This window comes from Argopecten irradians, chromosome 3 (assembly GCF_041381155.1).
Source record: "Argopecten irradians isolate NY chromosome 3, Ai_NY, whole genome shotgun sequence".
In the NCBI taxonomy this organism is placed as follows: domain Eukaryota; kingdom Metazoa; phylum Mollusca; class Bivalvia; order Pectinida; family Pectinidae; genus Argopecten; species Argopecten irradians.
Window position 1 is genome coordinate 2,218,209 of NC_091136.1, and position 27,136 is coordinate 2,245,344.

General features: G+C 33.3%; 3 protein-coding genes and 1 long non-coding RNA gene across 4 annotated transcripts; 2 read left to right on the top strand and 2 right to left on the bottom strand.

Annotated features, from left to right (window-relative positions):
- Positions 1–254: 254 nt before the first annotated feature.
- LOC138317263 (calmodulin-like) lies at positions 255–5,596 on the bottom strand. Its single transcript, XM_069258815.1, has 5 exons — positions 5,132–5,596; positions 4,202–4,232; positions 1,881–2,024; positions 1,367–1,609; positions 255–647 (listed from the first exon to the last, which is right to left on the bottom strand). The coding sequence occupies exons 2-5, from the start codon at positions 4,230–4,232 to the stop codon at positions 619–621; spliced, it is 447 nt and encodes a 148-aa protein (XP_069114916.1). The 5' UTR covers positions 5,132–5,596; the 3' UTR covers positions 255–618.
- Positions 3,832–12,996, top strand: LOC138317262 (calmodulin-like). Its single transcript, XM_069258814.1, has 6 exons — positions 3,832–4,328; positions 7,565–7,938; positions 8,992–9,049; positions 9,431–9,574; positions 9,861–10,103; positions 10,586–12,996. The coding sequence occupies exons 2-6, from the start codon at positions 7,936–7,938 to the stop codon at positions 10,612–10,614; spliced, it is 477 nt and encodes a 158-aa protein (XP_069114915.1). The 5' UTR covers positions 3,832–4,328; positions 7,565–7,935; the 3' UTR covers positions 10,615–12,996.
- A 510-nt stretch (positions 12,997–13,506) lies between these two features.
- Positions 13,507–25,158, bottom strand: LOC138317261 (calmodulin-like). The gene is made up of 5 exons (XM_069258813.1): positions 24,509–25,158; positions 20,855–20,900; positions 15,365–15,508; positions 14,367–14,612; positions 13,507–13,721 (listed from the first exon to the last, which is right to left on the bottom strand). Exons 1-5 carry the CDS (start codon positions 24,527–24,529, stop codon positions 13,684–13,686), a joined length of 495 nt encoding a protein of 164 aa, XP_069114914.1. The 5' UTR covers positions 24,530–25,158; the 3' UTR covers positions 13,507–13,683.
- LOC138317260 (uncharacterized) lies at positions 16,643–17,835 on the top strand. Its single transcript, XR_011207747.1, has 2 exons — positions 16,643–17,183; positions 17,572–17,835. It is a non-coding gene; the product is annotated as an uncharacterized lncRNA (long non-coding RNA).
- Positions 25,159–27,136: the final 1,978 nt, after the last annotated feature.

A 27,136-nucleotide genomic window follows, 5' to 3' on the forward strand; every position in this document is an offset into this window, starting at 1 on the left:
AAATCCCAAGTAGGCTTATTCGTTAACTGGTAATGATATAAGTGTTTCTATACATTCTACTTGTTTTTTGTCAACGTAAAATCACTCAATTAATTTTATATCGTTTAAGTTAGAAAATTGCAAAAGGAAACCTAACGCCATTTTAATGTAAAACTTTGTATATTTTTGTAACAGATTCGACTCTTCTGTGTCCTTAATATTTGTAAAATGTCATCCTAAGTTATAATAAAATAAAAGTGAACAACAACGTAGAATAATTGTTAGATATATCTTTAATGAATGTACATATAACAAACGAATTTATAACTCATAATGTGCAATCCATTTGCTGTACAAACTCTAGCGGTGCATTAACAAGTCCAGAAACATAATATTTACCATGCTTCATCATTGCACAAAAATCTGCAAGTCTTTCTGATCGTGAAAAAACAATATCGCGGATTTACCAAAGATTCCGTCTAAAAAAATTATTTTCATCAGTGATGTTGAAGAAGGGATAAAATGTAGAGTAAAAATAAATTAATATACGTGATTCATAATGCATCTACTAATGTATGACTATATTGTCTCTCCTAGGCACAGTTCCAAACCACAGAGGATATCAGCTGATAAACATCTTTAAGGCGCTGTCATCAGGCGCACGAACTCTGTAAAAACAAAAACAAATTCAAGAAGTGCCTGTTTCTCCGATCGGTATACGGATGTCGAGAGTGCATAGCACTCTGCCATTAATTGGTACAAAGAGTCTACCTACTTTGAGAGAAAAAGAAAGCGAGCTTGTTAATGAATTGTAAAGTACTTCCTTAATTCAAATTGATAATAAATACATTGTCTGAAGTAACTAATTACCATTTCCTGATTGCTTTGATTTATTGAAAATACATTTCCTGAGTACTGTGTAGGCACAGTGTCCCAATTTTGAGTCAAAGGTGATAATATGTAATTCATTACAATATTAAAATTGTTTGCTATCCTAAAGTACATGGAGAACATTTTATGAAATATTTAAACGCCACAACTTCCTACAAAACATTATTTGATCTATTTATAACATAAATACACACATTTCAAATACATATATTTTAGTTATTTTGATTTATTTGAAATATCATTAACCGAGAAATGGTATAATTATTAATGAGAACAAAATATGACTTTTGAGAACTCAAATGGGGAAATAAGGAATTTGAGATTTTTTTTTAATGTCATGATTACTATTGGTTGATTATGCGCAGAATTTTTCCATTAACTAACGTTAAACTGAACATTATATAATATAAGGCTTAGATGGTTCTTGTGATTAGCATTGTCCCTTCTCTCCTTGCAGAGCATTCTACTTCATACTCTTTAAACATATACCACTTACCGACATAGTTGATGTGTCCGTCCATATCAGCGTGAGAGTACTTGATCATTTCGTCCGTTTCTTCGTCCGTTAGTTTCTCACCTAAAGTTGTCATGATGTCCTTTAGCTCACTCGCCGTAATGTATCCTCTAGCGTTCGAATCAAACACTTTGAATGCATCTTTGATTTCCTGCTCAGTATCAGTGTCATTCATTTTCTTTGCCATAAGCTGTAAGAACTCCGGAAACTCAATGGAACCGCTCTCTGTTGGAAAAAGGCAATGCTTCATTGAAAGTTGTGGTGCTGAGCTTTGTAGAATGATAATATGTTATAATATCGTGGACATAAAAACTATGTCGCCTTTTGTAATGCTGCATCTTATTACTAATGAAATGAAATCATCTGAGAAAAAAGAGGTTTATTGAATGACATGCTCATCAATTCAACGTCTTAAACGAGCTTAAAGACGAGGGTATCTTCATTAAAACAGATCCTGAAGTTTGTATGTATATTGTGTATTGTAGATGATACCTACGATCATTATCCACTTCGTTGATCATGTCCCTGACTTCCTGTTCCGTCGGTTCCTGTCCTAAGGATTTCATTACCGTCCCCAACTCGTCCACATCCACCGTCCCGTCGCCATCACGGTCAAACAGCTTAAAAGCCTCTTTAAATTCTGTAACAATACATACATTTATAGGTCATCTGTATAGTGACTATTACATTTATTTGGTTTACAAAACTAACTTCCATGAACGCCTTTGTAATGAAATGCTACTACATGCTGAATAAATCATAAAAAATAGCATGACCTATTAATACATGTAGTATTTTGTGTTATCAAATGGCAACATAAAGTATACTTATATTGTCCTTTTTGCACGTATTTCGGCATCATTAAATATCGTATTTGAAAACTTGTCTGTATAGATAATGATAGTAAAAAAATGAATTTTTGCACACTAATGCTTAAAACAATTACATAATTCTCGCGTAAATACAGCTTAATTTTTCACACTGACAATGCATTTTTGTTGTTGTATAGTTAGCTCCGGTTTCATTCATCTGTAAAATGATATCCTTGAAATATACAATAGATTCAGATAATCGTCATCCAGAAGGAGAAAATATGTATGATTTAAATAGTACCAAACACTTCTTGTACAAATTATCAAATCCCTGCCATCCTATTTTACATGGAAACAAAAACCGACTATGTAAAATTCATCTCGAACTTTTTGATACAATTATATAAATCATTTCTAGAATACACAGTCCAAACTAATCCAACTAACCTTAACCGCTTATTAATATTTTCTTATCAAGATGGATAGATACAAATATAAACATGCTGTATCTCTAAGATATAAGCCAATTTATCACAATAAGATTAGACCTTGCGCAAAATATATATTTATATCTTGTTATCGCGTCAGAGTAATTTAATAAATATAGTTATGCCGCGTATATAAATACATCGGATAAACCTCAATAGTAAACGTATAATTAGGTTATAACGTATCAGATAAGTCGCATGCAAAAATAATTGTAAAGATTCAGGATGTGTGAATGAAATAAACCACAATATCTCTGGGCAGGTACTTCTAGGCCAAATAACTAGGACACGTGACCTCGTTTACGTGATTCTCGATTATTTTTTTTATATCAGTCATCAAATCTATTTATAGTGTAAAACAATAGGAATAATCAATTTTATTAAGATAAAGTCGTGACTTTATCGTTAACGTATTAGAAAGAAAGACTGTGGTTATTAGGAATAAGACTAGATATACTCAATCGTATGATTTATACCACAATTCGCTCAAAAACGGAAAATATGATAGGTAGTAATTCAACAAGCACAGACAGGATTGACAATGTTAAATAGCATGTATATCCACTTAGTAAAAAGATTTTTGAAAAATCAGCAAAAAATCAATAAATGGTAATACAAATGTTTCCCGCTGTTTACATCAGCAATCGGTAATATTTCCACTGTGTTACTGATAGATACGAATCTGTGGTAAAGTGATTCGGTGTTTATACTTTTATCACTTCTCTGGTGTCTAACAGTTACATGATCAAGTGCGATCAGCTGATAAAGTATCTTTATTTTACATATAGAAGTAAATGAACCCTTTAACGGCAAAGTTAATCGCGGTACTGCGATATGTAACGAAAAGGTTTCTTTGGATAAAAAAGTAAAACGCTACTGTGTCATACTACTCAGCTTATAGTTTAATAATGCCCGAGAAGTCTAACTGATTTTGTTGAATGACAGTGCAGGAGTCTGATTGATATAGTGAAGTCCTTGAGACAGTGAAATCCAGATTTCGGTAGAGACCTACAGAGCAGCCTTTCAATGACTGTCAGTGAACGTTACGTAATGTAGTGAAGGATAACGATAATAACTCTGGTGTATAAACATACATACAGTGATGTTGCTCCATCCTGCACCACGATAGGCAGGGGATGGGTCTTAAGCGATACAGTTAAAGGGTCGCCACATGTTATCATTTGCTGATGTTGTTTGTTAAACTTGATTTTAAGTGCTGTGACTCAGCCCTGTCCGGTCTCATCTGCTGGAATCTCACTCCAAAACATTCACCCTCACATCTTTCATACTAGCAATTCCCAGTCTACTTCAACTTATAATTGAAGGAAATTATCTCAACTTCGCGGTAGCATACCAATAGCTGAATAGCTCTATTAAAATTGTGGTTTGCAGGAGTTGTACGCGGTAGTACAGTTATAATGAACAACATAGAACCCATGATGGAAGGCCGTGTGACGTCACCATAATGGAAATGTGTAGTGTGTAGACCAATTGATTTCACGAGGATTTTAACTTACCGTCTATTTGCTCCTGTGAGAGATGTTCCATCTGAAAAATAATCAATTGTGCGATATAATATAAAACAACGACATGCAAGATGTCCTTATCTTCACACACGTCATGTTATATTTCAAGTAAAAGCAAGTAAGTTTTAATGTTCTTTTTCAACTCTACTGTTTTGTACATTCATGTGTAACATGATAACGTAATGTTTTGATTATTTATTTTGACTTTTCACGCATAATGGTTGGTAAAATGGCTTCAAACATGCGTTAAGTTACTCAAACATATAGTTATATTTATAACTATTAACAATTTAATGACTCATCAACAACGAAATGTTAAAAATACATGCAGAAAAGATCTCTGTAAACAGAATATGATTATTTCTATAATTCTGGTAGAAATCAAACTTTACTGGGAAAGGTATATGCAACATCTTTGCAGCACACTCGCAATTATATCATACAGATATGATTATTTGAACAGATGCCAGTTCTCCAATTGATATAGACAGAAAATAAATGTATGTTTGTTTACATTATGTTACTCCATCTTCGGTTTCGGATAAACACCAAGTTTGTTTGTCGTAGAACCGTGACTGGTACGTCAGTATTATAATCCAATTTCGTCAAAACAAATATTTTTAGTTCTACCACACTTTTTCGAAAACTGTTTTATAGACAATGGTGGATACAATATTCTAAACCGAATTCCTGTGAAACCTCACATATCTAGAATCATTTAAACCAATAAGATGGGGAGGGCCCGTTAGTAAGTTTATTGGGATGATTAGCGTAACACATGAGAGGCAGCTGCTCACCTGTTACACTAGTGAATCAGGTGCTGGTCGGCTTCAGGGGAATCTGTTTTTAACATTAACACACATTTATACCAACGAGGAGAAGATCTAATTAATTCTGACAAGTAAAGTAAAAACAACTCACCGTGTACTAGGGGAAGTCTGACATCACAGTGTTGTCCCTTCGCCTAACGTACTCACAGTAGAATTAATATTATATGTCCTTTGTCTTGAACCGTCTTTAATTATTTCTATCAGAACATCAAATCTTTTTGGCTCATTTACAAAATATATACGGTCCTTTTCTCGTTTGGTCTCCACTTGGTATATTGAAATTAGTCGATAATTGAACAGTGTGCTGTGGGTTGGAACGGATCCTGTTTAAGTTGCCTGTGATTGCGCGGACAGATCTGTATGAAGAACAATAAAGCCGTTTAAGTCCTTTATCAATATCTAGCGTTTTTCGTGCGCTTTGTAAAGTCCCGTATAATATATAAGTAACAAATCATACTCCTTAAAACACATTGAAGAATTATTCACCACCCTATAACCGCAAACTGACACACGTATAGTGGTCTGCTTATAAAAATAGATGTTGAGGTCTGATGGAAGCTTGGGGAAGTCGGGGATCGGTTGATATCAAATGCATGACTCTTTATCTTAGGATTTCAGCATCTTGGTGTTCATGGTTGCGGCGTAGGGAACGAAAACGTGTGCGATTCGTGGATCCAATCCCGATATCAGTACAAGTAATACATGATATGGATTCTATGTTGTAAGCTCGCGTAATCTTGGAGAAATCAGCACACGCGAAGATTTCGTCGTTTTAAAATAGATTCGACAACAGTCTCGGGTCTATAAACGATACTCTCGCCGGCACACTTTATCTTTCGCTCTCTGTCGAATCATTCCACAACACCACATATTTGTAAATAGCAACAACTAAGATGATACATCATGTCTCCCCTTGATGCCTTTGTAAATTTCGTATCAATACTTTCTCATTGTTTAATTGCCTCTGAAAGGGGGGGGGGGCGTTTTCAGTTTATTGCATTAAAAATCTCTTTCGATATCTTATGAATAATCATCTTCCTGCTCTTATGTATACATCAATTGCAATTAAATAAGTGGTGCTTATATAATATAGATTTTTCGCAGTCTAACAAATATGTTTTATAGGCTAACAAAGCGTTATGCAAGTAAACACGTATATACTTACACATGTACTTTGGTCTACTTTTCGTGCTCTGACTGACTTTATCATACATAAGATCTGGCCGGAATTCGCGCTAGGTTTTCAAAGCAGTAGTTACATGTATGACGTTTGAAGAGAAAGTACGTTAAGTGAAGATATAAATTGCAGCGGTGATAACGGAGATATTGGGGTTACGGGAAGAGAAAATAGAATTCCACTTAAGTCACATTCAGTAATCATGCAAAGGATTGCAGGGATCACTCTAGAACTCTATCTATCTATGTGTATGTGAGTAATTATGTTAAGGGAAACATAGTCAGCAATGACACACATCAAGGCAAAGAGTACTCTAAACTAGTGGAAAATGATCAAACACATCAGCACTTAACAACGACTTAATTTTTATGCAATATCTAGAACCTTTTAAAAATACTCTACAGCCGACAGAGCATAAACGACATCCATCTTTTGAACAATAACTGATGTTTAATCGTGTATATATGTGTCAAATTAACATTTATAGAATGATATATTTTGCTTTTAGTACATGCCCAATCAGTACTTCATTCCATATAAGGCATAGTGCCGTGGATTTTTTTACGGTACTAAATTATTTTAAATATTTCTATCTTGAATTAAAATAAGAAGCTCAAACTTTTCAATGCTGGTTTTGGTGTAAATAACTTTTGCAATCGAAGGAAATTACTTAGTTGTATGATCCTGTTTTTAGATAGAGATAAAAATACCATTCGTCGGCGGCGGAGCATCTTTAAGTACAACGTACAAAGTATTTAATATCTATATTCAATTCAAATATAATTATTGTACACGATCATTTTAATTATTCTCCCTCAGAAATTGAATTACGTCACAAATTTCTTGTATTTTCTGATTCCCTTATCATTGCAATTTTATACATATTAAATGATTTGAGTATCGTTTACATTCGGTATGATTTTTTGTGTTCTTTTTTTTTTAAATCCACAAATAAGGTCATTTTTATCTATCCCACAATAAGCAGAAGATTTTTTATATTATTCATATTTTTGTTTTAAACATTACCTATTCAATTTTCCTATTGAGCTTGATATGCGATTTTTTATAGTTTATGTGTTAAACCTAGTCCTGTCTATACCTGGGTAATTATACGATAATTTCTTTCCTAGTTTATAGTAATAAAAACCTGTATAATCCGGATTCCTGTATATACTGACCAACATATTGGTCCTGGTGACATATATATAAACTCCATCATGTGTGAGATATAAAGAAGATCAACGGATTACGTCATTAAAATCTATTAAAATACGTAAAGGTACATAATGTAAATGTACTTTTGATGATACTATTAATTGATTATTTAAATCAATTTTGTCCTTGCAGACTTTGGCACTGAATAAGTCTAAGTTTGAGTGACACGAACTGACCCTATGGCTGTCATCTAAAACATAGTTCGGGATCGGACAATGGACAGAGATCGAGTTACAGCTGATTGGGAACGAGACACATCTGACAAAGCCTCGGCTACAACTTAACTGTGTAATTAAACAATGATCTCTACCTATAAGACAATTCACATATTGAGATCCCGTGGTTTATAAAACAATTAAATCATGCATAAACCGATTCGTGTAGATATCAAAACAACGTTAATGCCATACTGAGTCAACATATTCACGAATAACACAGGACTGGTTTTCTGATACTCTACATCACCAGCTACACATGTAGGCGGAAACAGTAGTTTCCTTAAAATGGTAAGTATTGTGTTATCAAACATTAAAATAGTGTTTCGTATGGTATTTATTTCACATATTGATGTCAATAATGCAATGTTAATCAGACATACTGCTTGAGTTTTAATAGGGATAGCATGACACTGCCAACCCGGTTATTATGAAATGCTGGACATTTTACCTTTCTTGTACTTTTGTATCTTTCTCGCAGTCTGTTATATGTAGAATAATCTCCTACATATGCCTTACTCCTGTGGACGTGTTTGGACCATTAAAAGGATATATAATGAGCGGTATTAATTTATCCAGGAACGTAACGCTTATTACGTCTAATTCGGAAATAAACATCATAACAATTGGCATTTTATTTGTGTGTGTGCAGTGTACAACTGCGTATGCATTTGTGACATGACACGTATCTTTATCTTGTGTAATTATATTTTGCCTTCATGTACAATTACCAACATGAGTTCAACATGATCGGGTAATGTCAAATGCTTATTGACGAAACAACATTCAAAAGTATTACATGGTGACCTACAATTAACATTCCGATACAATATTAATGATTTCATTTCACGACTTTCTTAGAGTCACCTACCTAATATTCGAAAGTTTACAATGTAGCTCTAACTTATTGTTTCCAATAGATACTACCAAGAAACCAGTTTGTTGTTTCAAATGCTAGACATGCCATCTTCTTGTCCATATCTCGATACGCCATATTGATTTATGAAATATAAATGAGGTTTTTGCTTATCAGTTCTCAGCTGTTGTTGCAGCCTCGACATGTTTATTTCTTCTCCCTTCCCACACGTAGTTACAATGCACCTTTTCCAAAGATAGCTTCAATGGTTTTTTTGTTTTTATTTGACAGTCATTGATAACACTACGACATATCTAAACTCTACTGATATTTTTTCTCTGCATATTATATTTTTGCATTAATTTTATTCCGAGTCTAGACAGGACAATACTTGTACCTGATCTGTCTCTTTCTAAGTAAGATTAAGCGTTGTCTCCGTGTTGACAGTGACAGAACAATATATTGTTGTAATTGTTTCATTTTTAAAGTCAACGACGTCAGAGCCAGCTGATGATGAAATCGACCTATCCCCGGATCAGATAGCAGGTGAGAGACACCCACATGGGAACAGAGACTAACTACAGAATATTAATATGCGATAGATAGAGTAAACGAGTTTAATAATGGGATTTGTGGACATAAAATGCGAGTATCACAAACATTGTTTTTTTCAGATTAAGAAATAAAGAAGTGATTTTTTTTTCAAAAGAAGTACATTTCAATATATGACTTTAAAATGGAAATGAACAATGAATAGAAATCTGAAACATAAGACAAAAAGAAATTGCACACACTCGTTTATATCGATTTCATTTGTTACATCGATGCTTAGAGTCAGACTGTTCAAGATTGATAAGTTTTAACGCGAATCCTCCTAACTGATTATATAAATATTAATCGTTTCATTTTATTTTAAATTTTTGATAGAGTTCCAAGAGGCGTTTAGCCTGTTTGATAAAGATGGCGACGGCACAGTTTCCGCCAAAGAACTTGGAACAGTGATGAAGGCTCTCGGGCAGAACCCATCAGACGCAGAGCTACAAGAAATGATAAAAGAAGTAGATACTGATGGTAAGGTAATTTTATGTGCAATACATAAAACAATAAAAAGTATGTATCTAAAATTATATTGATTTTAAAGAACAAACGGGGGAAATATCTAAGGTATATGTAGTACATACATACATTAATTATAGTGGAAGTAAAAACAAATATTGTGATAATGATTCTATTACATGTACTTTGGTGTACTCAAATTACTTCAATTGAAAAAGTAACATTCTTATCTTTGGCCTGAGAAGGGAAATGACTAGTATATTTTTGTAGAAGCACTTATAACTTTAACCAATAATTTCAGGTAACGGCACTATTGAATTCGATGAATTCCTACAAATGATGGTGAAGAAAATGAAAGACTCCGATAGCGAACAGGAAATAAAAGAGGCTTTCCGAGTGTTCGATAAGGACGGAAATGGTTATATAAGTGGTGAGGAGCTCCGGCTAGTGATGGCGTGTCTAGGGGAGAAACTGTCGGACGAGGAGGTAGAAGAGATGATTAGCGAGGCAGACCTTGACGGGGACGGTCTCATTAACTATGATGGTGAGAAATATACATTTCAATTTCAATTTCAATACAATCTTATTTCAATTAAAAATTCAATTGAAAAGTGATTAACAACTGGCAATGTCTATGTAAGTTATCTCACTGACCTGGACTCCGTGGCACTATATCCTATAATAAATGAAGTACTGATTGCGCATGCACGAGTGGCCAAAAACCTACTATTATTTCTTGTGTTAATTAAACATATATATACATGATTAACACTAATTATTGTTCAAATGATAAATATAATTTACGCTCTGTCGCCGGTGGAGCATCTTTAATATAGAAGAATTTAACGGGATTTACATAACAACAAGATGATTTTTAAGCAAAACGTATCATAACGTTTTATTTATTTATCTATATTTATCTATTGATTTATTGAATTATTTTGTTTTATTTATTTATTGATTTATTGGCTTCTTTTGTTTTATTTACTTTTTTATGCTTCATTAAGATCATATTTTGGATTTTAGAATTCCTGGCAATGATGTCGAAGAGTTGATGTCCTGTCATTAAGTCGAGAGCGTGTTGTGGGTGGACTGAGGGATATTGCAGCTGTATAAAGGAACATTGTATGTGTATATAACTCTTAATCATGTTGCTGAATCTTTAAAAAGAAGCATCATTCTAGTTTCCTCAGCCATTACCACTCTCACAGACAGATTTGGTATCTTCACGTACTTGCCATATTTATTCTTACGAGAAAACTTTCGAGTTTTAAAATTCAAGCACCTTACAAAATACATTTATCTGTGTTTTAACAGTAGGTGAATGCATTTGAGTCTTTTGTGACGCAAGTTAGAAGCTATCTTTGACAATACGACGCCACATGACAATTTCAATCAGTAAAATATGGTTTCATGCGTATAAACGTAACAGAAAGCATGATTATGTAGTTTCAGAGCGATGTAACCGTTGCAATGTAATTTAATCACACATCTGTGTGGAATGTGAGGTCTGCGCCAAGTACTTTCTAAATTTTCAATACACGTGTTTAGACGAAGAATCTATATGATTTTATACGTTTGACACGTGGCGTGGCTGGCGTGCCTACGTTCCTTTCGCTGAATCTGAGATGTCTAATAGCAAATTGATAATTAATTTTGCATTGATGAGATAACAAAACTCAATGTAGATTGGCATGAAGTTTTATTAAAAGTTACAAACAGGAAAGTGCACATATAATAAGTTAAAGTGCAAGAAATGTATCATGGTATATTATCAAATTGCATAGATAATTCAATTAAACATTGTTTAACAAGACTACGTCACCTCTGAGGTAACACATTTGAAGACGACATGCACATTGAAATGTAATATTACACAATTAAAACGTTCTGTCAATAATATTTCACTAAATTTCAGTATGGAAATCACATAAAACAAGTTGATAGCTTATATTTATTTATAATTTAGCTTCACTGACGTAATTCTTAAATATGTCGACAACTGCAACTGGGAATACAATTCCTCTGAAATGAAAGATAATTTTTATTTATATGCAAAGATCAAAAGCTACAGTTTTATGACTCAATTAAGTGTTGCTGGTTCTATAAAACAAGAAAACTTATTTCTACATTAAGGTAATTTTTGATAAAAAAAAGAGAGTGGAAAATAAGTTAAGAGGGTACATTTAATTTTGTTTTACCCTTTTAAATGATAAATATCCCTGAAATAGCCTTAAGTATAGGGTAGTGAGGCTTCAACCTGGATAATTAGTCATCACTTTAGATTAACGCAAAAAATCCACTAAATTCATTTTGTAAATACATCACATCTTCATGTTATAAACCAATCATAAAAAGATTATGATTTTGAACAGTATGATAATGTATCAGTTATGTTGATACCCCCAAACCGATATATTGTTTGATCTCATTTTAACTTTATTAAATGCTTGAGTTTGTATCTAGTACCCAACATAGTAGATACTACTTCCGCTTTCTATCAGGGCTCAGTTTTAGCATTCTTTCACACTAGTCTCCATAGGAAAGCACTACAATGTTAAGGGTATAATCTTAAGTTAAGGTTCTTTCCTTAACTTCTGTAATGCTTCTCTATTGATAATATTGAGAACTTCTTTAAAGTTGAGGGATGTTTATGAAACTGGGACCTGGTAACAAATGATGTTATTTATTATAACAATATACATTGTGTCTTCGAAAATGACTTACAATTGAGCGTGTTATAAATTACATTTGAGTTTGTAAGGAAGGGATCTGTGTACATATATTACATGTGATCAAGATTCATATTCATAATTAGGATTTATTGTCATAGCTGCTTTACAAATAGTTTTGGTAATACTTAAAGTTTCGATTTTTAAAGACACCCATCTGTATCGCAAGGTTATATATGTATTACTGACAGTGATATTGTTATTATTACATGTATAATTAATTACAATTTCACAAATCAAATTTGATTGTGTAGTATTACTGGTCTTTGGAGAAAAATCTTGATACTGTGAAAAACGAGTGATATATAGCATTCCACTCTGCCGTGAATTATTCTGGTAAAGCGACTTATTCAACCAATAGCTATGGAAAAAAACTATATATATATATATATATATCACATATGGAACAATTGATAAATACATCAATCAGTGTACTTTAAATGCCAATGAAGCCAATGAATATGTAGATACACGTATCGGTTGTTATGCGGTGTTTTCTCCCCTAAGGCCAATTCTCAATTGTTATCCGAATCATTTATGGTTATCTATTGGCTATAGGAAGAAACGATAGTATTCAAATTGATCTTAATTATTCATAGAACACAAATATATTGCGAAATCAATACAGCTTAAAGAATGATGTACATACGATGAATATGTATTTGTTAAACATTCGCGTAAGGGTATAATGTAAATTTTGAGGAATATCAAAGGTTAAACGCTTTAAAACTTTTAGAGCATGGCATTTAACAAGTTACTGTGGCGAAAAAAAATCAAAGAACATTTACCTATGAATAATATACTGAACCACAATATGTAATTTAAAAAACACTTTGATGTTTGACTTTGATGATTGATTTGGTGTTTCTCCCAAGGAAAATCATCAAAAAGAAACTAAACATCATATCAACTCTACATAGAGCACTCATGTCCGACATAGCTGATTCAACATTTTCTCAATGATGTCAAACACTTCTTCAAATGTACTTTTTGCTAATGAATGATTGAAAAATGTTATTTACAATTTAACTTATTTTGAAACAATGTTTATTTATAAGAATGCTTGACTTTAAATATTTGAAGTGTGAATGATATGAGAGCATGGTTTGCATTTAACTGACTGGTGTTATAAACATTTATATATAAGAAAACATGTAACACAATTACGAATAAAATGAAATAAAAGATGCATTCATTATCTATGATATCGTTGGATTTATTGAAATCTTTTCAGCCACGTCCAATCCTTATAAATGTAAATATGGTTTCCTTAGCACAGTAACAAACAGTATGGAGGAATGTGAGATATCAAATCGATGCAGGACACCACGTCGTTGTAAAAAGCTATTTTCAAAAAGCGTCACACGCCTTCCTGGTATTCAGATTACAGAACTATCTCCAGTCCTTCTTCGTTATCATCATGACGAATTCTGAAACAAAAACAGTCATTCGAAGATTAAATAAACGTGGATTGGTCAATTATCATTAATATCGTGAATATAATCAGAGATTGTAACTTTATGAGTTGGTACCACGGCTTTTCGCTTATTGATTAATAAGGTTAATCTTGGTATGGTGGAGTACCATTGTCTATTACTCTGCCTTTCTTCATCACTTTCCGATATAGTACTGTATAGTTCTTTTACATTTTGCGGGTGCAAAATTTCGTGATAATATATTATTGTTTGTAACGTTCTCTTGGGGGGGGGGGTTATTTTCGCGAATTACCTTAGCAACATTTGAAAGCGTCATTCCTACGACATGCCATAATATAGTTAACCATGAATTTGATAAATTTCGCGAGGTACTAAATTTCGCGATGTGTGATGAATCTGCGAACTCATCGAAATTAAAACCCCCGCGAATATTACCAACCATACAGTATTTTTTTTTTCTCGTGGTAAGCACGGGTGTGTTTTAGTGGATATAAATGACAAAACATTATAAAATTTCCGTAATGAACACTTCAGTTGTTAAACGGATAATGTATTTGTGAACAGTTCGTGAGTCATAATCTAAAATGTTTCTGACAGTAATCATGATTTGTTCTATAGAAGTACAACATATCTTCCTACCGTCGTACTCCAGCAGACCATCGCCGTCTTTGTCTGCTACCTCTAGTAGTTCGTCCACCTCATCAATGGATACATCTGCCTCCTCTAGACTTGTTAGTACGTATTTCATCTCATCCACGTGAATGAAGCCTTGACCGTCACGGTCGAACACTCGCCATGCTTGCCTCACCTCCTCCGCATCGTCGATGGTGTCAATTTTACGTTTCATCATGTTCACGAACTCTAGGAACTCGATCGTTCCGCTACCTGAAACCACAGAACGATATTGATCAAAAACATTGTATAGTGTCGTTTGTCTAAGAGCAAATATTTTTATGCGTATTGGTTATGATATATCATTGTTAACATTTCTGTCATCATAGCCTCTTTTCTTATAACTGCAATGTATAAGTGATAGCAGGTGTAGTGGATGAAATACATGATTACATCGTATGTTGATATAAATCAAACGTCATCAAAATGAATATTCGATTTTTGTTGTATATATGACAAACAAAAACAATGGATATTTTAGGAAATATAACCTTTTAAAAATAACATGTTAACTTGATGAAACCAATATCTAGATATCGAATGGATAGATGTTCCATTGAAGACTACTCAAAGGGAAGATATATGTTCCATCGGGGCTATTCATAGGGATATATGTTAATTGGGGACTATTCAAAGGGGAGATATTTCGTCGAGGACTATTCAACTGGTCGTGATTCGATTCCCTAAATGGATGTTCCCAATAAGTCAGAACAACCTTCCCGTTTTATCGTTTTATAAGCCTTGCGCCGATATACCTTTATATCGCCTTTTTATTAGGGGCTGAGTCGTTCATAGCCTCACAGTATTAAAAAGAAAGACGATATTTTGAAGAATTGTTCTAGGTACTCCGGGTTCTGCTAGTTATAATGATTTCTAAACGTTGTCTAATGTTTCACAATACTGTTAACTATATTTAACCTCAGTTTTAAAAGCAGAAATGGAGCAAGGATAGACTACCATCTTACCATCCGCGTCCACCTCGTTGATCATCTCCTGTACCTCGGCGTCCGTAGGGTTCTGTCCCAAGGACCTCATCACTGTCCCTAACTCCTTAAGGGAAACAATTCCGTCACCATTCTTATCAAAGACATTAAAAGCCTCACGTATTTCTAAAATGAAAAAAAAGAATATGTGTATATCGTTTATTTATAATATTAAATGTTAAATTACATGCTTAATAATGAAATAGTTGACTTAAACTTTACTAATACAAATTGACAATATAATATATAAAACTTTCGGTAGTAATAAGTAGTTTTATTCTAAGTCTACTTAGTCTATTTTTTTCGCAGCTTCTTAGTTTCATAACACCAAATATATGTGTGTTTTGCATAAAACTTATCAAAATATATCAGATATGTTCTAATTTATCACTATTTTCATTGGTTAATACATAGTCACGTGACGTTCAATATGTAGCAAATTGACTCGGTGTTTCAATTTTGAGAACCACCGAGTCAATATTTCATTGCCCAGCTGCTGCATTCTTCAGGATGGCGTTCTTTGACCAATACTTTCTTGTAATTGATAGGCACATAGGATATGTTTTGACATTTGTGAGAAGCGATATATCTAATATAAAAATTAAAGACGTCTGTGTGGTGTTATTTCGTCCTTGTAGGATTTAATATAATGGCATCGAGCTATGCCCTTGCTCATTATTTATTCTACTCAGCTGACATAACACTATATGGACCTCAACATAGGTCCATAATTGATATGATACAAAATAATACACTATCACTACTAAGAAAAACACATCAAATTGACAAGTAGGCATATCTAACATCCAATTAACAACTCATAAAATGTTACTCATCCACGATTGGTTGTATAATTATGACATCTATGTATTATTCCTCAAATTTATATCGTGGTCATGTAATCATGATAAATATAAACATTGCTATCAAATTCATACATTTTTCACTTGACTGATCGGTTAACTTTATTCGCGTAAGTTTTTATTGACCAATTCGTAATGATTTTGTATTAATGATGCAGAGTCTAGCGGCAATAAAATAAGCAAGTGTCTTCCTTAGGCGTTCTTCAAATTAATCGTCAATGACTCGTACCTGTATTAAGTAACTTTCAAGTACCAAGGTTTGACGTGAACAAAGGGACGTAACTCTTTAGCACCATTACTATGACGTAAACCATTTTTAAAATATGTTTTGGTTATTAAGGTGTTTACTGTTAAAAAATAAACTAAATGTGACGTTTCCATGAAGTCCAAAGTGTTTATTTTTAGTTTTAGTAAAAAATAGTATCATTTTACGACATATCGTATATCGGCGCAATGACCGGAAATGTAAACAATGTCGGTCGAGTTTTCATGTGTGTGGTGAGAGTGACGTCTTTCAACCGTCATTAGGAAAATAATATAGAGTCAGTGCACTTGTAATGTGACACTAGAAGAAAGACAAACATGAAACACCAAGATTTAGTATATCGTGGAACTTTAATCAATAGCAAACTGAGTGGTGACTAGACGGACAGACCAACTTGCAGTTGGGCAGTCGAGCTCATGATTATAAACTTGTCAACTGGACATCTGCCCTGGAATGTTGAAAGAGTGATCATGCTGATAATTTACGACAGTGTGTTTGATGATGCAGTTGCGGAAAATAAACCCTGTCTTACATCGATTTCACGTAACTGCCTCTAAGTACTAGTACGTAATACTGACTGACACTGTTCAGAATATCTAAAGCTAACAAGTTATTCAAAGTCGCAAGATCTAGATCTTCCAACTGACGGCAGTAAATAAGGTACATTCTAAATGTAAGTACATTTACATTTTTATTACATTATCTATAAACGCAATTATCAAATGCAGTATATTAACAATGTGTAAAACACTTATTCTATAGCTAAAATATTGTACATTGCACACAGGTTATATTCCCATCAGCCCCTCCACACATACAGTTCAAGTACAGTTGAGTACATGTACAATGTGCACACATTCATTTATCAGATTTAGGTCTATAATTTATAAATGATTCTAGGTTAGGGTATTAAGAAAAGAATGAAAACTTGTTCATCTCTTGTCTCTTCTGAACTGATATTGTTGTAAAATTTATGAAAGTAACAAATCATATTTCTTTGGCACATGAAAGGCCTACATGATATACATCTGTACATGTATGTTCTCATATTTTTTTTACAGAATGGCTGCAGGCACATCACAGTATAATTCGACTAGGAACCACTCCAGGAGCAAATTTGTGTTCAACATGTGTGTACACGAGGAAATAAAAATTCTGTGATCAAAAACATTTTCAGTTTTGGTACTCTTAACAATTAATTTATCATAATAGTGTAAAATTTTCTTGGAAATGTGTCATACACATAATGTGAAAGAGGCATATATACCTGGTGTATGTTATCAGGTGAAATTCTATTATGTGAAATAAATAAATCAATAATGCAGTATTGTGTTAGCTTCGAATTCTTTCATGTTGGATATATAGACATGAACTATACAAGTGTAATATAAGAGGAGCAGACAAATACATGACAAGACAAGGGTTCCAATCTTGGATCTCAAATTTACAGATAAACTACTGTACCTAATACTGATTCAGAACCATTACACATGTATAGGAATAGTCTAGATTAAATTTCTTATTCCTGCCAATGAAGTCAATTTCTGGTGCAAAATCACTGATATATACATGTAGTACCTTTCACATACAATGTACATATATAAATATATATATTATATATATATTTAAAAAAAATAACAACAACAACAAAATTTCTTGCTAGCACTTTTGTTGTGTCATGATTGATGGCTCTTTATATATACCTGGTATATACTTATTAGCTGTAAGAGTAAATTAAACATGCATTGATTAATTATTTTTGTATAATAATGAATTGGATACAGAAGTCTGAAGCAGATGTGAAATGGAATTCTAATGATTTATATTTTTTTACAACTTATATTCACTATTGACATCATATTTAAAATGGATATTTCTTTTCCGACATTTAAATAGTTATGGCATTACAACATTCATTCTTCTTGTGAAAACAATAAAATGTTAAATATATATAGGTGAAATTAAAAAAAAAAAACTATAAAAAGACATTTTTTATTAAATTAATTTATTCAACATACTTACATAATTGTAGGTATGTAAAATAAATATGAATATTATAACTAAGACCTGAACTTTGTGGTTCTGTCAGTCATGTTAAAAGTGGCAAAATTTAATATTATATATGATTCTCGATGTCCTCTATTTGTATCTGAAAAAACAATATAAATTTTGAAAAAAAATTAATTAACTATATACTTTTGCTATTTTGGAAGAATAAGAAATGTTTGTTGCAATGTTTGTATTAATTTGGATGCACCCCCAAATGAATAGCAATGTATTTGGTAAATCGGGCCAGGGGAGATAACTCTGTAATTTTTTGGTTTTCTCTTTTTCCATCATTATTTCTAAAGTTTCAACACTAACCTATTATTTTTTTTTCAAATATTTGTTCATTTAGGTCTCTTTTATCATATGAAAAAAAATGGAGAAGATGTATTTACAACAATTTGGATAAATTTTAGTTTAAAAGCTAAAATAATGTATTTAAATCATGCCATACATAATCAATCATACCTGGATGAAAATAAGAAACAAATGGCAACACATGCGTTTTCATGTACAATTTTTTGCTCAAACTTTGTAAATGACATAGTCATGAATCAATTTGAAGAAGAAGAAAATTAACCTGATACTTATATTTTGTTTATTTTAATAATTATTGTTCATAATTGAATTTTTCATGGAAAATTGATGAAAAAAGTGTAAATAAGTAGGCATTTTCAAGAAGCTATAGAGAAAAAAGAAGCACACCAACATATATTTTTTATTGCATTTTTTTGTTTGTCAATAACCCCTCTTTCAAAAAAGTCATAAGAAAAAAAACTGTATTTACAAGAAATTTTTGACCCCTCAGCAGAATACATCCTTAAACCTAATTTCCAAGTACCAAGGTCAAACGTCCGCCGTTCGATTCATCCAAAAATTAATGTCAGGTACCTAATTCAGACGTCTTTGCTGGTCATATATTCTTAATGCTTCAATCGTAATTCCTAAAAAATAACACGTTTATACCAGGTCTTATGGTTAATACTGTCTCTAGGTCAGGTGTCTTGTTATTGTCTTTAGGTCAGGTGTCTTGTTACCGTCTCTAGGTCAGGTGTCTTGTTATTGTCTCTAGGTCAGCTGTCTTGTTACCGTCTCTAGGTCAGGTGTCTTGTTATTGTCTTTAGGTCAGGTGTCTTGTTATTGTCTCAAGGTCATGTGTCTTGTTATTGTCTCTAGGTCAGCTGTCTTGTTACCGTCTCTAGGTCAGGTGTCTTGTTATTGTCTTTAGGTCAGGTGTCTTGTAATTGTCTCAAGGTCAGATGTCTTGTTATTGTATCTAGGTCAGGTTTCTTGTTACCGTCTCTAGGTTGGATGTCTTGTTGGCGTCTCTACTCCAAGTGTCTTTTAACCGACTCTATGTCTGGCGTATTGTTACCATCTCTAGATCAAATATATATTTACTGTCTTTAGGCCAGAGGTCTTGCCCTGATGCCTACGTCTGGCTTCAGGTGTAAGTCCTCAGACCAATCATCTTATCCTTGCCCCTATGTCTATGTTATGCGTCCAAGTTCAGGCGTTTGACAATGTAAAAGTTTCAAGCACTTATACGCCAATTATGTGAAATACCGTAAAATATATGTCTACATGATGCGTTCAGATCATGCTCTCTACAAGTCTGGCGACCTAATTTCTATTGACGTTAGGCTACAAATGCACTGTAGAAAAGATAAATCAACTAGCAAGTATTATAATTCTGCCGACTTATCACATATACCTACAATTTTACTTATTAAAATACGTTTACAATAAATTGATTTCAATTAGCATTCGTTAATCAATGATAACCAATATACCTTATCAAATATCAAGGAATATATTAAACGCTTTTTAAAAACTTGAATAAGATGGATATGAAATTCTTTTATAAAATATGACGTAAATTTGAATGTTTAAAATGTATTTGCGCATAACTTAAATTCACAAATATGCATTGACAATCCTTCTATGTTGATCCTGTTGTTATTATCCGTGGACATTCTATTCTTAGATAAACATGCACTCAATTGAAGGTTTATAATATCCGAATTATTGACTACTCTTGAAAATTTCATCATTAGGAAAGATAAACTCGATATAAAGTTGATGATAGCCGAATACTGTTTCAAAGACCAGCTGTGATGCGTAATATCATCTAACATCGCCTACATGAAGACAGGAGATTATAAGATAACTAAGCCCATCTTTTTGATTGATCGCCATAGTTTAATTTCACATGATTCTGTTGCTGCCATGAATGCCAGAGTTGTTAACAGCGGGTGGGGAAGTAGAGTGGGGAGACACTATTTATCAGAAACTTACCCGCCACTTGTTCTTCCGTCAGACTCTGTAGCGCCGCTAGCTTCGCCTGAAACATAAAGGCGTGGCGCTTTTATATCAACCCGTTATATCTAATCGTCTTGTTTTTGTTTCATTGTTATTTCATAGCATTCATAGAAAAGAATTAAAATGCATTAAATAGTAAAAATCTATCATAAAACAGGTACATTTAAAAGTAATCATTACTTTTTCTATTTCACATAATATTAAATCTAGATATTACAAATTCAGTGGTTTGTTTATTTTACGTAAACATATTATATATTCATATTATAAATGGACGACATGCATAAAGTTACGATCAGGGTTTGAATCACGGGTAAAACAAACACTCAGAATATTTCAACTCAACAACGCACAATAATGTATTATTAAATAAGAATTGCCTGGACCAAGCAAAGATACCCCTTGATACACCATAGTGTACAATTAGGTTTGATTAATTCCCAATTGAAGAACATCTTAACTAGTTATTGTTACAATTAATGGTTCTGTAATATATTGATGTCTCATGAGGTGTAAATTTTGAAAACAAATCATACTGACGCAGTAGACATAAGTGATAACACAGGTTTACAACCCACAGAAAACAAACAAGAATTGAACTGAAAGTCACCCATCGTTGTACATTTATGTAATAGTCAGGGTCGAAACAGGCCAACATTTGCTTTAGTTGTCCACGAACGTTTTTCACCATCAATGGCGACTTTGTGACATGTCCTTTTTCAAACTTTATATCATAGACACATCTAAAGCTCTGTCTGCTATTGTATTCAACAAAACGGTAGAGGGACGATTGATTAGCCCATTTTCAGTAGAAATGTGATTAAGCAGTATGATTTGGTGAGGTAACATTATAAAGGAGCATGGATTCCACGACTTCAATATGACACAATAGTAGCTTACCGTAGTCTTTCAAAACACTTACACACTCACCAGAACCAACACATAATAATGATCGATACAAAAGAAATAGATGAATTTTTATCAGCATGTGGAGCAGAATCACCAGAAAACAAAAAAGTTCAAAGGTTAATTAGTCTAGGCAAAGAATTGATTGAAAAACGAACTAAAATCCAACAAGTCGATTTTTATTATGTTGAAACAGTTAAAAAACCAAGAAAACCATATTTAATAACATTTGAAACCTAAAATTTAACAGAAAAGAGTCTTCGATACACATAAAGAACGGCTTGACGAAATTTAAGCGAAAACGAAAGAGAAAATATACTCAGAGAAGAAGCAAATGAGAAGCCAGACAGGGAAGACGGCGATTTTATATAGAGTCCGCGGGCCGCCATGGGATAGGAGGGTAGTCCGTCTAGAGAGAAGGGTTGACGAAATACAATAATGTCGTCATAGATAACTTTAAAATATTCGAAAGAGTCAAGAAAGGACTTTAAACTGTGTATCAGCCGTAATATTCAAAATGTGAAAATAGAGACAAATCTACCTGCATACATCAACTAACTATATAACTATAATGTCCATGAGACTTCATTTTTAAGCAACCCTTGCTGTTGGAGGTAATACATAACTAATCAACCAATTTACCGTGTCTTATATACAAAGGTTGACATCAACAATAGTTTCATCAATGATTCACAGCGTCCTCTTGCTTGTTGACAAGCCTGACTAACTATCGCATTTGTTTCCTGTTAATATACTCATTTAGTTATATACTGTATACCTAAATGAGATCATATAGTGTTTCGTTCTAATTGGAAATGTTGCAATAACATAGCAGAATTTAATGATATAAGAACGAGTATTTTAAGTATTAACATAACCAGGATCACAAAGTTAATTAAATCCCATAAACTGTGCAGGTAATTTGCAGGTAATAGTATACCTGTCAAAATTAGAAAACAAGTTTAGCATTGAATGCGTCAGATTAAATTAATAACTATACTATAATGGAATTACGGTATTGGCCTCTATGTAACTAGTGATATTTTATAGACCTACATATATACATATCTAACTTCTTATGTGCATTTGAACCTAACAAAAATGATTAAAAGTGTGTATGCACCAGGTCTAAGATTAAGCATCACTATTGACATGAGTTGTGTAGTTTGAATTTATTTGCTAAATATGCGAACAAATGAACAATTTAGGAAAATATGTCCATAGGGTTCCGTACATATTTCTGCCATTATGTTTACCTGTGTCTATATTAAGTACAAAGAGCGTTTGTTTGACTGGATTCGACTTTACAAAAACATTTATATCGAGTTCTTATTTGACCTTTGCATACAGATGCCACTGCAAGGTAGACACTGGTGAACATAATGACACGGTTATTTGGTGACAGAAATCTGTTTTCCTAAAATGTACATTTTTCGCATATTTTGCATCTTTACAAGCCACACAACAATCTATGACTCAAAAGTAATGTAAGCGCCAATATATACATACTTTATGTCTACTAAGTTATGTTAAAATACACCTAAGAAGTGGTATAAAGACATACAAAAATCACTCGTTTAATCAGGAACATATTCCTGATAAACCGCGATGACGATGATAATTGAAAACATTTACAGTAATAGTATGTGTTTCCATATCCAAATATGAACGTGTTCTAGCCTCATGTTAATGTTGAATAGGTATCCATGTCTAGGACTAGGACAGAACGAGAAAGAAAATTGAAATATAAGAATATCTTGTATTGAATTGACAATCGATGCAATACATTTCAACCGTAATTCACCAGACAAACATCGTACATATTCTCAGATGAGCTGCATGTTTTCGTAGAACGACAATTATTTAACCTGCATATAGATATTCTGCTCTCTTTTTGGAATAATATTGCACTAATGAGCAGCGAAAATATAACACCTTAAATTAGCAGTCGTGTCAGTATGCTTCAAAGTTTCGCTCTGAGGTGTATTGCCAATTGGACCGTGTTTCCTTTCCAACAGCAAATTGTAAATAGATAAAAGTTATAAATATATATCATACAATACGCCTAATCGATTTGCCCTGATGTGGATGTAGGTTTTATGAGGTTAAAGTGTAATCGGTCCGCTGCCAAACCAGCCGCGGAATTCGGCATTGTAGCCTTACTCCTGTTACTATCCATCGCCCTCCTTCCAACTTATCTTAGGTATTGTGAATAGAATCCAAGTAGGAGTCGTACAAAAGCATCTATTAATGACCCGTTTCGTGAGTGTATACTTCAAATTTCCAAACAACCTTGTCAAATTAGCTTGGCTTTGAATAGTATCCGTCAGAATTCAGTCATTCATTTATTTATCATTATTGATTTTATTTTTTTATTAGAAAAAATCGTTACATGTGTATAGCAGTCGCGAATAAAAAGACATTTCTTGTATTAAAAGGCAGATAAAAAGAGGGTCAAAGATCAAGCAAGATATAAAAGGCTCAAAGGCCAGATATGACATATACTTCATTAAGCTTGTCATTTCAGAGAGTGAAAAAAATTGTAATATTTGTATCCTATAGTTATTTGTACAAATACAAAGCATTTATTTCTGCATTATTTTTTTATTGTGTGTAAAACTAATTAAAGATATGTTAAGATAAATTGATATCAATGAGTTAATGAAAATATTAAAAATGTTACATTATTGTTATATCTATCAAGCAAGCCCTGAACATACTCACAAGGTGTTCCTTAGTCGTCATGGCTGGAAGGCATGAATCGATGTTAGGTTGACCACGAGTGGGCAGTGGCTGCAATTATATTCGGTAAACTGACCAGCGGAGTGACCGATAGATCTGACCTGCTGTCTGCTAGCTGAGGTGTGATACTGTCGATGCAAGAAACAACTTTCGCATCAAATATTTATTGCGCACGTGACATGGCATCGGTCCAATATAACGTAAGTCCAAACAAAAAATTATGCGAATAGCATTAAAAATTACACACAGCGATACATTTCATACCTCAGCTCCAGCCACATTTCCAATACCTAGTAAATTGTCATCTCGTGAATGTGTAGTCACCGTTTTATTTCTTCACAGTATCACCCAGTCTATTGTGATGACTTATAAACAATGTATAGCCATGTACGAAACCAATCAGTACTACCAAATACCATTATACAGCTATAGTTTGGTAGGCTCACCATACCGTGTTTGGTTAACGGTACCTAGGAGAAAACTGCATTGACACAAGATCGGATGCTTCAATAACCGCCTGTTTGTATGAAATACACAACTGAGAACAAACGATAGATCTCATATAACGATATCACCAATCACTATTCCACGTGTTGTTCTAATTTTCTTTGTTTCTTTGTGATTTCTTGGAAAGTGATGTTTCAACAGTTGTCTTCGTTTTGTCTCTCTTTTCGTCATTATACACACTACTTGTCGACTTCTACCTTACACACGTATGCACGGCAACGTTATCTAAATCAATACTTAGATATGGACCAGTAGCCCGTGTGATCACACCGGCAATTCCTTTTATTATTTATAACAGTCAAAGCGTTGTCTATACTTCTTCATCAAAACATGAGTTAGTTTTAAAACAGCCTTTTTAATATGATTTACCATACACTCCTGGGGCATGCCTTCGATCTATTATTCAAAATGGAACGTTGAAACCGAACAGGTACTTTATAATTCTCACGGGAATGCATACCACTGAAATTGTGAAACACACTAATAAGGTCAATGTATTTGTTTCTTATTTAAAACCCCATATTCAAACATAAACGCCTTAATTGGCTTTTGAATAGACGTATACTAACGTATACTATTGACTATAGCCCAAAGTATAAACATTGCTTCCGATGTGGAACTCAACTAAACAATAAACTGCGATTGTATTCCTCTTGAATATTTCTGAGATATACAAGGTCGTGTGCTGCAGACAAACATTAGAAGCGTGTAAAAATCGATACACTTAGGTCATCCTAGGTGTCTGTATTCTTCTCAGTTAACCTAATTCCACATAAAAACTAGTTTGTCTTGTAAGCATGCCCGTTAGGCAAACACCATTAGAACTCATATCTTCAATATACTGTAAATATATACATTTTAGCGGGAAATTTATTTCAGGGCTTTTCGAAAAAGCATTGTTGTCAAAATGATTTTTGCACTAATTGTATTCCCGTATATTGTGTAAATTCTTCGTGGCGCTAACCTTTTGAACATTGTTTTGCGGTTAAATTTACTGGATATAAAGTAAATCTAGAGTACTGTTATATTTTGCGATACACTTTTATTACCTTTTAAATGGATTAATGATATTTTTGCGAGCAAATAAAGAGTTGATTTTTTCAGTTAATGTAGAAGATTTTGTTATTCTTCAGTTAAGTTGTTTTGAGATTGCATTTCTTGGTTAAGAGATTTCCATGGCATCTAAAAGCTTTACTGCAAGTATCCTTCTTAATGTTGAGGAGGTCATTTAGTCTATCGACTTATGGTGCCCAAACTTGCCAGCACTATTACAGTGGATGAGATTACTCTTAACAGTTCCGGTGACCCATTCCAATAGCCAGTAGAAAAGTTTTCTTGCAATCAACTAAAAACTGGCGCACACCAATAAACTCAGAATAGCGGATTTATATTGCAGTGCCAGCATTATTGGTGTTTGAAATAGACATTTAGAAGGTCCCAATTTCTATGGAGATTGCTCTTTTTGTGCCTCTTTTTTATTTGTTGATTTCAAACAGCAGTACGGTATAAAGGTGACTCTTTCCATTTTATTTACTTGCATTAATATTCACGGAAATGTTTTTGACTGTAAATGTAGCGAAAGTTAATTCACCACGAATGGAAAAAAATCTAGAGGAAATCTGCAATCTAACCGTAATTCCCTAATCGATTACCTCTTCCAGGGGCTGCGACCGAATGGTTAAGACGTCTCCACATGTGACCACAAGCTCTCCAACTCTGGGTCACGAGTTCGAATCCCGTGTGAGGCGGTTGTCAAGTACTAACTGCTGGTCGGTGGTTTTTCTATTGGTACTCCAGCTTTCCTCTAAATGTGTCTTAAAATGAGTTCATTTTCTTTTTGTTATAATTGATTTAAAAGCTCGTTTTAGAATGATCGTATCAATAAACGACAAGAAGAGAACTCATTTTAAGAGACAGATGATTCGGTCTAGTATTCATCCACCAACAAACCTAACACGTCCTTACACGACCCTGGCTGTTAATAGGACGTTAAACTAACTAAAACCAAACCCATCTTACATTTCTTTACTTTGTTCCTTGTTTTGGGTCATTTCAATTATTGAAAGAAACAACCAGCCCGGAAAATAAACACGCATGATTACA

What these genes read in the sequence shown, in the direction of transcription:
- LOC138317263 (XM_069258815.1), bottom strand. Translation starts at nt 4,232, where the DNA reads ATGGAACATCTCTCACAGGAGCAAATAGACG. An exon ending in CAACGAAGTGGATAATGATC is followed by an intron (nt 1,610 to 1,880) that starts GTAGGTATCATC and finishes TTTTTCCAACAG; the next exon opens with AGAGCGGTTCCATTGAGTTT. An exon ending in CGGACACATCAACTATGTCG is followed by an intron (nt 648 to 1,366) that starts GTAAGTGGTATA and finishes TTGTTTTTACAG; the next exon opens with AGTTCGTGCGCCTGATGACA.
- LOC138317262 (XM_069258814.1), top strand. An exon ending in AAAAGAAGTAGATACTGATG is followed by an intron (nt 9,575 to 9,860) that starts GTAAGGTAATTT and finishes CAATAATTTCAG; the next exon opens with GTAACGGCACTATTGAATTC. An exon ending in CGGTCTCATTAACTATGATG is followed by an intron (nt 10,104 to 10,585) that starts GTGAGAAATATA and finishes TTTGGATTTTAG; the next exon opens with AATTCCTGGCAATGATGTCG.
- LOC138317261 (XM_069258813.1), bottom strand. Translation starts at nt 24,529, where the DNA reads ATGACGACTAAGGAACACCTT. An exon ending in TGACGACTAAGGAACACCTT is followed by an intron (nt 20,901 to 24,508) that starts GTGAGTATGTTC and finishes TTTATGTTTCAG; the next exon opens with GCGAAGCTAGCGGCGCTACA. An exon ending in GACGGAAGAACAAGTGGCGG is followed by an intron (nt 15,509 to 20,854) that starts GTAAGTTTCTGA and finishes TTTTCATTTTAG; the next exon opens with AAATACGTGAGGCTTTTAAT.